This window comes from Sprattus sprattus (genome assembly GCF_963457725.1).
Source record: "Sprattus sprattus genome assembly, chromosome: 4".
NCBI classification, from domain to species: domain Eukaryota; kingdom Metazoa; phylum Chordata; class Actinopteri; order Clupeiformes; family Clupeidae; genus Sprattus; species Sprattus sprattus.
In genome coordinates, this window is record NC_137923.1 from 25,913,677 (window position 1) to 25,927,354 (window position 13,678).

General features: G+C 37.4%; 1 protein-coding gene across 1 annotated transcript in view; it reads left to right on the plus strand.

Annotated features, from left to right (window-relative positions):
* Positions 1-13,678, plus strand: part of LOC308363431 (beta-1,4 N-acetylgalactosaminyltransferase 2-like) — a gene marked incomplete at both ends in the record, with an annotated part of 52,823 nt that overhangs the window by 12,364 nt on the left and 26,781 nt on the right. Inside the window, one exon of the mRNA XM_080836241.1 lies at positions 13,200-13,387. Within this exon, the coding sequence (XP_080692367.1) occupies positions 13,200-13,387 (188 nt within the window). The remainder of the gene's footprint in view (positions 1-13,199; positions 13,388-13,678) is intronic.

Below are 13,678 nucleotides of genomic sequence, written 5' to 3' on the forward strand. Positions count from 1 at the left end.
CTGTTTCACTCTTTTTTTCTCCTTCTTTCAATATTTTCACTCTCTCTTTACTGTCTTTATCCAGAGCCACTCTTGTTCACTCTTCTTTCCTTACTTTGTTTCTTCCTCTCTTCTTTCCTTTCTTCTGTCCTTTCTACACTCTAAAAAGTAATTCAGGGGACCTTTTACCACTACTTAATTAAATGCATGGTTTCAAGGTAAAAATTCTAATTTATCGATTTAGCTCAACCTTTTAAGTTGCAAACATTATTTAAATGAGTTGTGTTGACTTAATAATGTTGGTAATTACATCAACTTAATATATTTGTAATTCAAACTCAAATATCTGCATTCATTGAATTAAAACTAAATTGAAGTTGTAGTAACTTAATGTAATTGGCTTGACAACTTAATTTTTCTCCACCTTGAGTTCAGGAGTTCTAGGCTCCTCCTCTACCCAGTTTAAATTCCTGGACAACTTCAGACAGTTAAGACTGTGTTAGAAGACCTGTAGGCAGAACAAAGTTCTATTACAAAGTGGTATAATATAAAGGACATTTTCAAGGCAAGTTTCATTTAATTTACAATTAAACTCTACTTAATCATTCTTATCCACTGCTATGCTAAACTAAAGGGTTTGATGGCCGAAATTCACTGCTAAATATGACTAGCATTAGCTTTGTTTAGCTACAACATTCCATCAACTGTTAGCAAGTGTAGCCTAGCCTTTGGATTGTTGATATTTCTGTGATAGAGATTAAAGTAGTAGAGGAAGAGGGTTTCTTTTTTTTGCATTGTAAATGATTTTCGATTTTGGTTACTATTGTGATACAACCTAAAGTTTGCATTTTTCATGGTCTAAAAGGCTACACACATTAGTTTAGCATACGTTGGCCCATATCTTGGGCAAAATGGTCTGGGGCTGCAAAATGTGTATGAAACCTCTACAAAAACAGGGTTGCTAAAACATTACAGGTTACGCCATGGTCATGGGCAACCTCTGCCATGTCTTTTCCATTTGCATCGTTGACTATGTATTTTAGCATTATTTGAAAATTGCACCTTTTTCTGTTAGTAACTGTGCTGTTTGAGTCTTGTTTTTGTATTCATGTTATGTGTTCATGTTCATCCTGGCTGTATATGTTTTTGACGTTTGCCTGTTCCTTGACCTGAGCCTGTTGGATTCCTTTTTTGGATACTTCTGCCATGAACTCTGTTTTGATTCTTGGATTTTTGACCTATGCCTGCCTGTTGACCACGAGACTGCCTTTTCCCTTTGCATCGTTGCCTATGAGTTTGATTAAAATCTTTGAAACTTGAGCTGTAATGTCTGCAAGTGGGTCCTTCACTAATGAGAGTTGTAAAAGTTTGCTAAATGTTAACAAATGTTTTACAAAATAATTTTTAAACTGGAGTTAACAACACACATTTTACACGTTTGGCACTGTGGTTTTAAATACATAAAGGCCTATAACTTTGCTGTGATGGCATAACTGAGTATGCTTACTACTTTACTTAAGGCAATATTGCAAATGTATGTATTTATAATTTGTTGGGCAATTTACATTTGTGTTGTTGTTTTTTCAAGATTTATATATTGAGTGTTCAAGTACTCAACTGCAATTTAATATAGAAAAAGTTAATTGCCTAACAATTTTGTTCTTGAATTAAATAATTTCTTAAAAGCTACATGAACAAAAACATGAAAAAGCGAAAAACAAAATACTGAAAAAAAATCTAATTGGAGCAGCTTAATTTTTTAAACAGTTGCCAACTTAAAAACTTGTGTTCCTGATTATGGTAATTAAGTACATAACGCTTAAAAACTCCTTTTAAATAATGTGGAAAAACTTGTTGGAACAACTTAATTTTTTTGAGTTATCAACTTAAAAACTTTTGTTTATGCTAACAATTATTAAGTTAGTGGTACTTAAAAATTCCCTTGGTTGTAGAGGAAAAGCTAATTCCTCCAACTCAATTTAGATCTTTGGTTGAACTTAATTTCATTAGAAGTTGTCATAACTCAAAAAAGATTGATGCAAACGGTTGCGTGTACTCTTCTTTACTTTCTTCTTTCCCACCTTCCACTCTTCTTTCCTTTCTTCTTCCCTTCTTCCACTCTTCTTACCTTTTTCTTTTCTTCTTTCCTTCTTTCACTCTTCTTTCCTTCTTCAGCTCTTCTTCCACTCTTCTTCTTTCTTCACTCTTCTTTCCTTCTTCCACTTTTCTTTCCTTCTTCCACTCTTCTTTCCTTCTTCCACTCTAATTTCCTTTCTTCACTCTTCTTTCCTTTCTTCTTCCACTCTTCTTTCTTTCTTCCACTCTTCTTTCCTTTCTTCACTCTTCTTTTCTTTCTTCTTTCCTTCTTCCACTCTTCTTTCCTTCTTCCACTCTTCTTTCCTTTCTTCCTTCCTTCTTTTACTTTTCTTCTCTTTTATTCGTTCTTTCTTAACTTTTGCATTTCATGCACTGGTATTTCCTTCAGGAAATGCATTTTCTAGTTACAGTGCATGAAATGCCCTGTATTGTTATTCCTAGGCTTCTTCTTCTTCTTATTCTTGTTACCTTTTTCTGCGATTAATTCAGCCCGAACCGCTTAATGTAGAAACTTCATTCAAACTTTGTCGCGTAGGTCTTGTAAAGGACACTTATGCTATGTATTTTTCACTTTTCTAAACTTTATACTTTTTAAGATATTAAAGAAAAACGAATATAAATTTCTCCCATTGACTTACATTGGGCCATTATGACATCATAATAGGGTCTTTAAACTGGCTTGCACCTGTGCTTTACTGACACCTGTGCCAAATCAAAGGACCCTCTTCTCTCTCTGTCCCTCTCAATTTAACTGTAACTAGGAACATTAAGACACCATCCATTCTCTATTTTTTTTTTCTCCATCTCTCCATCTTTCTCTCTCAGTCAACTTTCTCTCACACTCAATCTCTCTTCTTCACTCCATTTTTATCTCCTTTTTTCAATATTTTCACTCTCTCTTTATCTCTTCATCCAGAGCCACTCTTGTTCACTCTTCTTTCCTTCTTCCACTCTTCTTTCCTTTCTTATTTTCTTCTTCCATTTTTCTTTCCTTCTTCCACTCTTCTTGCCTTTCTTTTTTCCTTCATCCACTCTTCTTTCCTTCTTCCACTTTTCTTTCCTTTCTTCACTCTTCTTTCCTTCTTACACTCTTCTTTCCTTTATTCTTTCCTTCTTTCACTCTTCTTTCTTTTCTTATTTCCTTCTTCCACTATTCTTTCCTTCCTTCACTCTTCTTTCCTTTCTTCTTTCATTATTTCACTCTTCTTTCTTTTCTTCTTTCCTTCTTCCACTCTTCTTTCCTTTCTTCACTCTTCTTTCTTTTCTTCTTTCCTTCTTTCACTCTTCTTTCCTTTCTTCTTTCCTTCTTCCACTCTTCTCTCCTTTCTTCACTCTTCTTTCCTTTTGTCTTTCCTTCTTCCACTCTTCTTTCCTTTCTTCTTTCCTTCTTTCAATCTTCTTTCTTTTCTTCTTCCTTTCTTAAACTTTGCATTTCATGCACTGGTATTTCCTTCAGGAAATGCATTTTCTAGTTATTCTTGTTACCTTTTTCTGTGATTAATTCAGCCCGAACCGCTTAACGTAGAAACTTCATTCAAACTTTATCGCGTAGGTCTTGAAAACGACACTTATGCTATATATTTCACTTTTCTAAACTTTATACTTTTTAAGATATTAAAGAAAAACGAACATACATTTCTCCCATTGACTTACATTGGGCCATTATGACATCATAATAGGGTCTTTAAACTGGCTTGCACCTGTGCTTCACTGACACCTGCACCAAGGTTCCAAGGCTCCTCTTCTCTCTGTCCCTCTCCATTCAACTGTACAACTAGGAATATTAAGTAAGTAAAGTAAGTAAGTAAGACTTTATTTATATAGCACATTTCGTACAAGATTTGCAATTCAAAGTGCTTTACATAAAATCAATAAAAGCAAGCAGCAGGAGCAATAAAATAATGGTCAACATCGAATCAGAACCTGATGTTCTGATAGGCTTAAAATATTAAGATCATATTAAAAGTAATAAAACCCTTCTGCCTGGTATTTAGCTCGGTCGAAACCATAGTGTTGCCTCATAGATTCCGCCCTACCCTGTTAAATATTTTCCCTAGCTATGTTTCCCCGCCCAAAGGCCACCCTTCCTTCAGAGGCCTCTTCGTCTTCTTCCACCGAACGCACTTCAGGGCTTCGGGAGAGATACTAGCTCTCTTTTACAGGCTTAAGGAAGGTGACTGCACCTAGGGGACTAGAACATTTGTTATGGTAATATCTCTGAGAATAATATGTGATATATTGAAGCCACAATATGGTTTCCGACAGTGCTATGGTACCCTCAAAACAGTTTTACAGAGAAATAGTAAAAGACACCTTCCATACTCTACTTTTTTTCTCTCTATCCCTCTCACACTGAGCGGTGCACTGAAACGTTGAGAATATTTCTTCTTTTCATTTCTTTTAAGCGCACCTAAGAAATGCTGGAAAGATGCGACGGGCGGCGGTTTAAAGGCGCAGACTCAGCCCTGAGGCATCTTAACACATTTACGAAGTACAATGGATGACAAAAGACTGACCGGACTTGTGTAACCGGTTTAAACCTCTGCGTTGTGCAGTTTATTTAATTGAGGGACAACTGTTGTTAGATGGGTATTTATTCTCCTGTAAAGCACACCAATAGAGCATAACTTGGTCAGCTTGCTATCTTCTTATACTGCAAGCTCATTCCAGCATATATAAAACAGGGAAAATACAGTCAGACATGTAATATATACATAAAGAAAGACAAATCAAAACGGTATCACACCTGTAAAGCACACCAGTAGAGCATAACTTGGTCAGCTTGCTATCTTCTTATTCTGCAAGCTAGCCCCCACATGTTGCAAAAAGGAAAACCATAAAAACAATACGTTAAAAGGTCACTGCCAACAAATTGTTAAGATATACAATACAAATAATGATAACCAGTGCTAAAATGATATATAATGACATAGATGGCTAATTTTAAAGATAATATTTATCAGATTTCACTATCCCATTCTGACTCCACCACCTACCTCATTCCAGCATATGTAAAACAGGAAAGAGGAAGGGGGGAGAGAACAACAAAACAGGGGGGGGGGGCTACCAGAGACCCCAATAGTGTGCACTTGATATCAAAATGAAAGTAATAATAAAGAAACTAAAACACGGGTATCTTGTGCAATTATTCTAACTGCCTTTCTAACCTGTTACACTTGCTCTCATGAATATTCACACAGATTTAGAAATAGACAGCGAAGAAGTACTAAAACAATTTGATGCCACTGGCAGAAGGAGAATCAACTTAAACTAGAAAATGCATTTCCTGAAGGAAATACCAGTGCATGAAATGCAAAAGTTAAGAAAGAACGAATAAAAGAAAAGAAAAGTGAAAGAAGGAAGGAAGAAAGGAAAGAACAGTAAAAGAAGGAAAGAAGAGTGGAAGAAGGAAAGAAGAAAGGAAAGAAGAGTGAAGAAAGGAAAGAAGAGTGGAAGAAAGAAAGAAGAATGGAAGAAGAAAGGAAAGAAGAGTGAAGAAAGGAAATTAGAGTGGAAGAAGGAAAGAAGAAAGGAAAGAAGAGTGAAGAAAGAGAAGAAGAGTGGAAGAAGGGAAGAAGAGCCAAAGAAGATAAGAAGAAAAGAAAGAAGAGTGAAAGAAGGAAAGAAGAAAAGAAAAAGGTAAGAAGAGTGGAAGAAGGGAAGAAGAAAGGAAAGAAGAGTGGAAGAAGGAAAGAAGAAAAGAAAAAGGTAAGAAGAGTGGAAGAAGGGAAGAAGAAAGGAAAGAAGAGTGGAAGAAGGAAAGAAGAAAGTAAAGAAGAGTAGAAAGAAGGAAAGAAGAAAGGAAAGAAGAGAGGAAGAAACAAAGTAAGGAAAGAAGAGTGAACAAGAGTGGCTCTGGATAAAGACAGTAAAGAGAGAGTGAAAATATTGAAAGAAGGAGAAAAAAAGAGTGAAACAGAGAGATGGAGTGTGAGAGAAAGTAGAGTGAGAGTGATAGAGAGAAAGAAGGAGAGAGAGAAACAAAGTACAGTATGGAAGGTGTCTATTAATATTCCTAGTTATACAGTTGCATGGAGAGGTACAGAGAGAAGAGGACCCTTGGAGGCTTGCCGCAGGTGTCAGTGAAGCACAGGTGCAAGCCAGTTTAATTACCCTATTATGATGTCATAATGGCCCAATGTAAGTCAATGGGAAAATTTAGATTCGTTTTTCTTTAATAACTTAAAAAGTATAAAGTTTAGAAAAGTGAAAAATACATAGCATAAGTGTCCTTTACAAGACCTACGCGACAAAGTTTGAATGAAGTTTCTACGTTAAGCGGTTCGGGCTGAATTAATCGCAGAAAAAGGTAACAAGAATAAGAAGAAGAAGAAGAAGAAGAAGCCTAGGAATAACAATACAGGGCATTTCATGCACTGTAATAATAACTAGAAAATGCATTTCCTGAAGGAAATACCAGTGCATGAAATGCAAAGGTTAAGAAAGGAAGAAGAAAAGAAAGAAGAGTGAAAGAAGGAAAGAAGAAAGGAAAGAAGAGTGTAAGAAGGAAAGAAGAGTGAAGAAAGGAAAGAAAAGTGGAAGAAGGAAAGAAGAGTGGATGAAGGAAAAAAGAAAGGCAAGAAGAGTGGAAGAAGGAAAGACAAAAGGAAAGAAGAGTGAAGAAAGGAGAGAAGAGTGGAAGAGGGAAAGAAGAAAGGAAAGAAGAAAAGAAAGAAGAGTGAAGAAAGGAAAGAAGAGTGGAAGAAGGAAAGAAGAAAAGAAAGAAGAGTGAAATAATGAAAGAAGAAAGGAAAGAAGAGTGAAGGAAGGAAAGAAGAGTGGAAGAAGGAAATAAGGAAAGAAAGAAGAGTGGAAGAAGGAAAGAAGAAAGGAAAGAAGAGTGTAAGAAGGAAAGAAGAGTGAAGAAAGGAAAGAAAAGTGGAAGAAGGAAAGAAGAGTGGATGAAGGAAAAAAGAAAGGCAAGAAGAGTGGAAGAAGGAAAGAAAAATGGAAGAAGAAAATAAGAAAGGAAAGAAGAGTGGAAGAAGGAAAGAAGAGTGAACAAGAGTGGCTCTGGATGAAGAGATAAAGAGAGAGTGAAAATATTGAAAAAAGGAGATAAAAATGGAGTGAAGAAGAGAGATTGAGTGTGAGAGAAAGTTGACAGAGAGAAAGATGGAGAGATAGAGAGAAAAAAAATAGAGAATGGATGGTGTCTTAATGTTCCTAGTTACAGTTAAATTGAGAGGGACAGAGAGAGAAGAGGTTCTTTGGATTTGGCACAGGTGTCAGTGAAGCATACTAAGGCAGAAGGCAGTAACTTCTATGTTAAAGCTCAGTGGTATGATAACAATGGAATAATGACCCTATTAATTAATCAGTAGTAATACTATTTCATTTATCACAATTACCAATACAATGATTATCACACACACACACACACACACACACACACACACACACACACACCATTGAATTATCACATTAAGCACATAAAACAATGAACTTGAATTGTCACATGAAACACATAAAACATCTATGTCAGTCCATTGGGGTGTGTGTGTGTGTGTGTGTGTGTGTGTGTGTGTGTGTGTGTGTGTGTGTGTGAGAGAGAGAGAGAGAGAGAGAGAGAGAGAGAGAGAGAGAACGATAGAGAATGAGGCCCATTTTCCCCCTCCACATGCCCCCGCTCGCCAAGCGAAGTTACCCGATTTAGATGCACCTTTTTCGGACTAGCCACAGGCACTGGGTGGGGGAATAGCCCGATAGCTTAGCATATCTGCCATGCAATTCTAATGGTAATGCTACCTAGCTTGGTATGCTAACTGTCGGTAGCCTATACATCGTGAAATCAACCAAAATACTGATGTCACTGGCTTTAATTGATAATGGCATGTTAGTAGTACATTTAATATCAGTACATTTGTTTAATTACTGCTGATATTTTACAAATACGTCAAAAACTCATTTTTGACCAAACTTGAAGTTACGGTCTTTTGCCTTAGCACGGCAGAGTAAAGCACAGGTGCAAGCCAGTTTAAAGACCCTATTATGATGTCATAATGGCCCAATGTAAGTCAGTGGGAGAAATTTATATTAGTTTTTCTTTAATATCTTAAAAAGTATAAAGTTTAGAAAAGTGAAAAATACATAGCATAAGTGTCGTTTACAAGACCTACGCGACAAAGTTTGAATGAAGTTTCTACGTTAAGTGGTTCGGGCTGAATTAATCGCAGAAAAAGGTAACAAGAATAAGAAGAAGAAGAAGAAGAAGAAGAAGAAGAAGAAGAAGAAGCCTAGGAATAACAATACAGGGCATTTCATGCACTGTAATAATAACTAGAAAATGCATTTCCTGAAGGAAATACCAGTGCATGAAATGCAAAGGTTAAGAAAGGAAGAAGAAAAGAAAGAAGAGTGAAAGAAGGAAAGAAGAAAGGAAAGAAGAGTGTAAGAAGGAAAGAAGAGTGATGAAAGGAAAGAAAAGTGGAAGAAGGAAAGAAGAGTGGATGAAGGAAAAAAGAAAGGCAAGAAGAGTGGAAGAAGGAAAGACAAAAGGAAAGAAGAGTGAAGAAAGGAGAGAAGAGTGGAAGAGGGAAAGAAGAAAGGAAAGAAGAGTGAAAGAAGGAAAGAAGAAAAGAAAGAAGAGTGAAGAAAGGAAAGAAGAGTGGAAGAAGGAAAGAAGAAAAGAAAGAAGAGTGAAATAATGAAAGAAGAAAGGAAAGAAGAGTGAAGGAAGGAAAGAAGAGTGGAAGAAGGAAATAAGGAAAGAAAGAAGAGTGAAAGAAGGAAAGAAGAAAGGAAAGAAGAGTGTAAGAAGGAAAGAAGAGTGAAGAAAGGAAAGAAAAGTGGAAGAAGGAAAGAAGAGTGGATGAAGGAAAAAAGAAAGGCAAGAAGAGTGGAAGAAGGAAAGAAAAATGGAAGAAGAAAATAAGAAAGGAAAGAAGAGTGGAAGAAGGAAAGAAGAGTGAACAAGAGTGGCTCTGGATGAAGAGATAAAGAGAGAGTGAAAATATTGAAAAAAGGAGATAAAAATGGAGTGAAGAAGAGAGATTGAGTGTGAGAGAAAGTTGACAGAGAGAAAGATGGAGAGATGGAGAGAAAAAAAATAGAGAATGGATGGTGTCTTAATGTTCCTAGTTACAGTTAAATTGAGAGGGACAGAGAGAGAAGAGGTTCTTTGGATTTGGCACAGGTGTCAGTGAAGCATACTAAGGCAGAAGGCAGTAACTTCTATGTTAAAGCTCAGTGGTATGATAACAATGGAATAATGACCCTATTAATTAATCAGTAGTAATACTATTTCATTTATCACAATTACCAATACAATGATTATCACACACACACACACACACACACACACACACACCATTGAATTATCACATTAAGCACATAAAACAATGAACTTGAATTGTCACATGAAACACATAAAACATCTATGTCAGTCCATTGGGTGTGTGTGTGTGTGTGTGTGTGTGTGTGTGTGTGTGTGTGTGTGTGTGAGAGAGAGAGAGAGAGAGAGAGAGAGAACGATAGAGAATGAGGCCCATTTTCCCCCTCCACATGCCCCCGCTCGCCAAGCGAAGTTACCCGATTTAGATGCACCTTTTTCGGTCTAGCCACAGGCACTGGGTGGGGGAATAGCCCGATAGCTTAGCATATCTGCCATGCAATTCTAATGGTAATGCTACCTAGCTTGGTATGCTAACTGTCGGTAGCCTATACATCGTGAATTCAACCAAAATACTGATGTCACTGGCTTTAATTTGATAATGGCATGTTAGTAGTACATTTAATATCAGTACATTTGTGTAATTACTGCTGATATTTTACAAATACGTCAAAAACTCATTTTTGACCAAACTTGAAGTTACGGTCTTTTGCCTTAGCACGGCAGAGTAAAGCACAGGTGCAAGCCAGTTTAAAGACCCTATTATGATGTCATAATGGCCCAATGTAAGTCAATGGGAGAAATTTATATTCGTTTTTCTTTAATATCTTAAAAAGTATAAAGTTTAGAAAAGTGAAAAATACATAGCATAAGTGTCGTTTACAAGACCTACGCGACAAAGTTTGAATGAAGTTTCTACGTTAAGTGGTTTGGGCTGAATTAATCGCAGAAAAAGGTAACAAGAATAAGAAGAAGAAGAAGAAGAAGAAGAAGAAGAAGAAGAAGAAGAAGAAGCCTAGGAATAACAATACAGGGCATTTCATGCACTGTAATAAGAAGGGCAATGCGTTTTGGCTGTAACCCATTATTTGCGCGTGTGTGTGTGAACGGGTGTAACAGTGGTCAAATAACGGGGAGACGGAGGCAAAACTGTTGATCTTTCATTTATTTTCCTTTAGAAAATAACACACGAATATTGCCTTCAGGCTACGGTGTAAATCTGCATCATCCGATCAGAATCATAGACTTCTCTGATCGTTACTTCAGTTACAGAACATATAACTTATGCCTAAGTGCACAGAGTTAGAGCACTTCATTAAACCTATTTACAATATGGGGCCACATACCTTTAGAAAATAACACACAAATATTGCCTTCAGGCTACGGTGTAAATCTGCATCATCTGCACAAGCATAATAAAAGAATGCATAGCGTAACATATAAACATCTACGTCAATAATCCATTGTACACTATCAGCTTGCTAGCCAGCAAGGCATCAGACAGAATGGCTGAGCACATGGAACGACGGGATAACTCGCTAACATTCGCTGTCGTAATAATAATAATAATAATAATAATATTACTTCATACTTAATACGTAATAAAACTTTCAATGCATTTTAAACTAAACAACTAAATCCATGCATGCTCTATTGAACAGTACATTACAATGCAACAGTACAACGGTGGCTAGCGGAGTTTACGGCTTGTCGGGAACATACTCGGTACAGTGCTTTGTACAGTCAACCTACCCGATCAGGGCCTCGTTTCCCGATAACGATGTATCTTAACGGCCTACGTGGATTTTCGCGACATCGTACACTAAGTAGCACTTTGTATTTACGTGCGTTTCCCAACCATCAACTTAAAGTCAGGTGCACGAGCGCAACGTGCACGAGTTCTTAAGTAGCTCTTAGGAGCTGTTTACGTCAGGTTAACCTGTTTACGTTAATTGCTGTGAAATTAGCTAGCCTATGCGTGCATCGAACGTGCAATGTGCACTAAATTCGGGGCGGGGATAGTAACGCCATCTCCAGCAGAGAAGCCTATTTAAACTGTGTTCCCATTGTAAGGACATTTATTACGATCTGTCTGAGAGTGGGCTGTCAAAGCTAGCATCATCAAAGTCATACAGTACAGTAGGCTACATACATTCAATAAAATTAACCTACATTTGAGTCCAACTGCATGACCATTCTTGCCCTACACTTACCCTTACAATAAAGAAGTGATCCTATTTCAACCATAACTTCATTTTAAATAATGTCTTTCTTTATGACATTTAGTTTATAGTTTAGACAGCATCGTGACATCTACAGTATATTCAACTGCATCCACTACATAATCTCAAACTTTATTTGTTGGTAACTCTCCAAAAAGGCTACCATTAACACATTTCTTAATGAAAAGGAAACATGCATCACAATAATACTTCAGTGTAACCTGTACCTATGTGGAGTGCAAATATGTCTTGCCATTACACTACCCAACAGCCCTACGTCTGCTAACACTACAGAATGCATAATTCCTACGGGCAATGCACTAGTTTTGTATAGCCTAATCTTTATTTTCAAATACTCAATATTCTTTATTTCCATTTTGATGGGAATAGGCAGGTGAAACAATGACATTCTCATGATGTGCTATACACAGAAACATCGTTTGGATTTCTTCTACATAATATACAACCATCTAGCTAGAAGCTACCATATAAGCCAATGGAGTGGTGGCATAAGCGCTAAATGTGCCATCAAACTACTGTTTGAAAGCTTCAGTCAAGACCTAAATACTCTGCATTGGTCGCGTAGCACATTTCCGATCAAACCGAGTCATTATAAACATATAAAAAGTTCTGTAGATAGCTTTATTCATGTAAAATATTCCTCGCTTCAAGTAGCCATGTTTTTTTTTTTTAATTCCCCTTTCTTCCGAACGACGGTCGAACGACGCCCCTGGTGGATTACATCGCTAAGTGTGAAGTTACTACTGGTCCTGACCACACGTAGAATTCCTCTCAGTGAAAGATACACTTAAGCTAAGTGTGGCGTTGGGAAACCCGTCTGCAACGTAGGAATCCTCTTACGAGCGATTTCAAGTGCTTTTTAGGCTAAGTGCGCGTTCGGGAAACGAGGCCCTGAATCATAGACTTCTCTGATCGGGAAGGGAAGCAGCACTGGACTACACGCAACAGATGCAGTACACCATATGTCCAAAGGTGGCTCCCATTCACAGTTTAATTTGGGCAAAAATCATATAAAACCATAAAGTACATTTTTAACTCTGTTACACGGGCGTGCCTTTATTTTGGTGGATCTGCGCGTACCTCACAATTTTTATCTGCAGGCGCCCCTGTTAAGGGATAATGTATTGTCCGGAGATCATTATCCAAAAATAAATCCCGACGGGGCGAACAACAACCCGACACGCAGCGAAAAATGACCGACGGACAATAAATTATCCCGCTTATTATACGGTAACTTGCCAAAAAAGATAGAAGACATTCCTCCAACATGCCTCTTTTTAATGATTTAGTTGCCGTTTCATGAGTCCCGTTTAGAAATAAATAGTTCTTCAAGCAAATAGAACTTTGAAGTTTCAGGTGTTGCGTAGCAACCCATTACTTGCTGACTTCAAATTACCATGAGTCTGTAACGTTAAAATTACCGGACTTCTTGCGGAATGATATGAAAGAGGTGAATGAGAAGCACAAAACCCGTTGCCAAGGACAGCGGCCATTATCTTTTTGCAGCGGTCTGTTATCAGGAATTAAATGTAGGGTAGAACGTTGGGATGGCCCATTCAAATCAACGGTACTTTTTGGAACGTTCTGAAGAGCCGTATAATAATTGATGTAAATAGTTTTTTGCTTCTTTCCTGTATTAATGCTTTAAAGCTTTATAAATCATACAAAGACAAATTAAAATGTGTTGTTTTTGTGTGTATGTGTGTGTGTGTAGGTCTCTACTTTTGTCAACAAAATCTCTTCTCTGACTCATTAACCAGGTGCCTTAGGAAAAGACAGGGGGAAAGCAGCCTGACGGGTTATTTCTCAGATCGGATATGAGTCATTTCAGAAATACATGGGTGAGGATTCTGCTCATCTCTGGCATGTCCCTCTGCCTTGTGCTGTTCGCACTTTCCCTTCACAAACACCTGGTTGGGATTAAGGACTGTCAGACTCTTCCTTCTGCGCTGTCTAGGTGAGATTGGTTAAATGATTCTTATCAAATACATTTTTATTTAATTCAGTCAATTGCTTCTCTTTCATCTAGCTGTCCCTTTTGTGTGCGCACTCAAACACTCTGGTGTTCTTACACAGGCCTGGCCCTGTAAATGAGCAACAGTGACTCGGGCAAGCCATAAACAATTTCAGCCAATCGACACGTCGCATCACCAGAGGGGTGTGATTTGATTGGGTGTTGAGCTCAAATATCAACAACCGTTTACCATAATATGCCTTTAACCTTGTGAGGTTCACATATGTCCAGCAG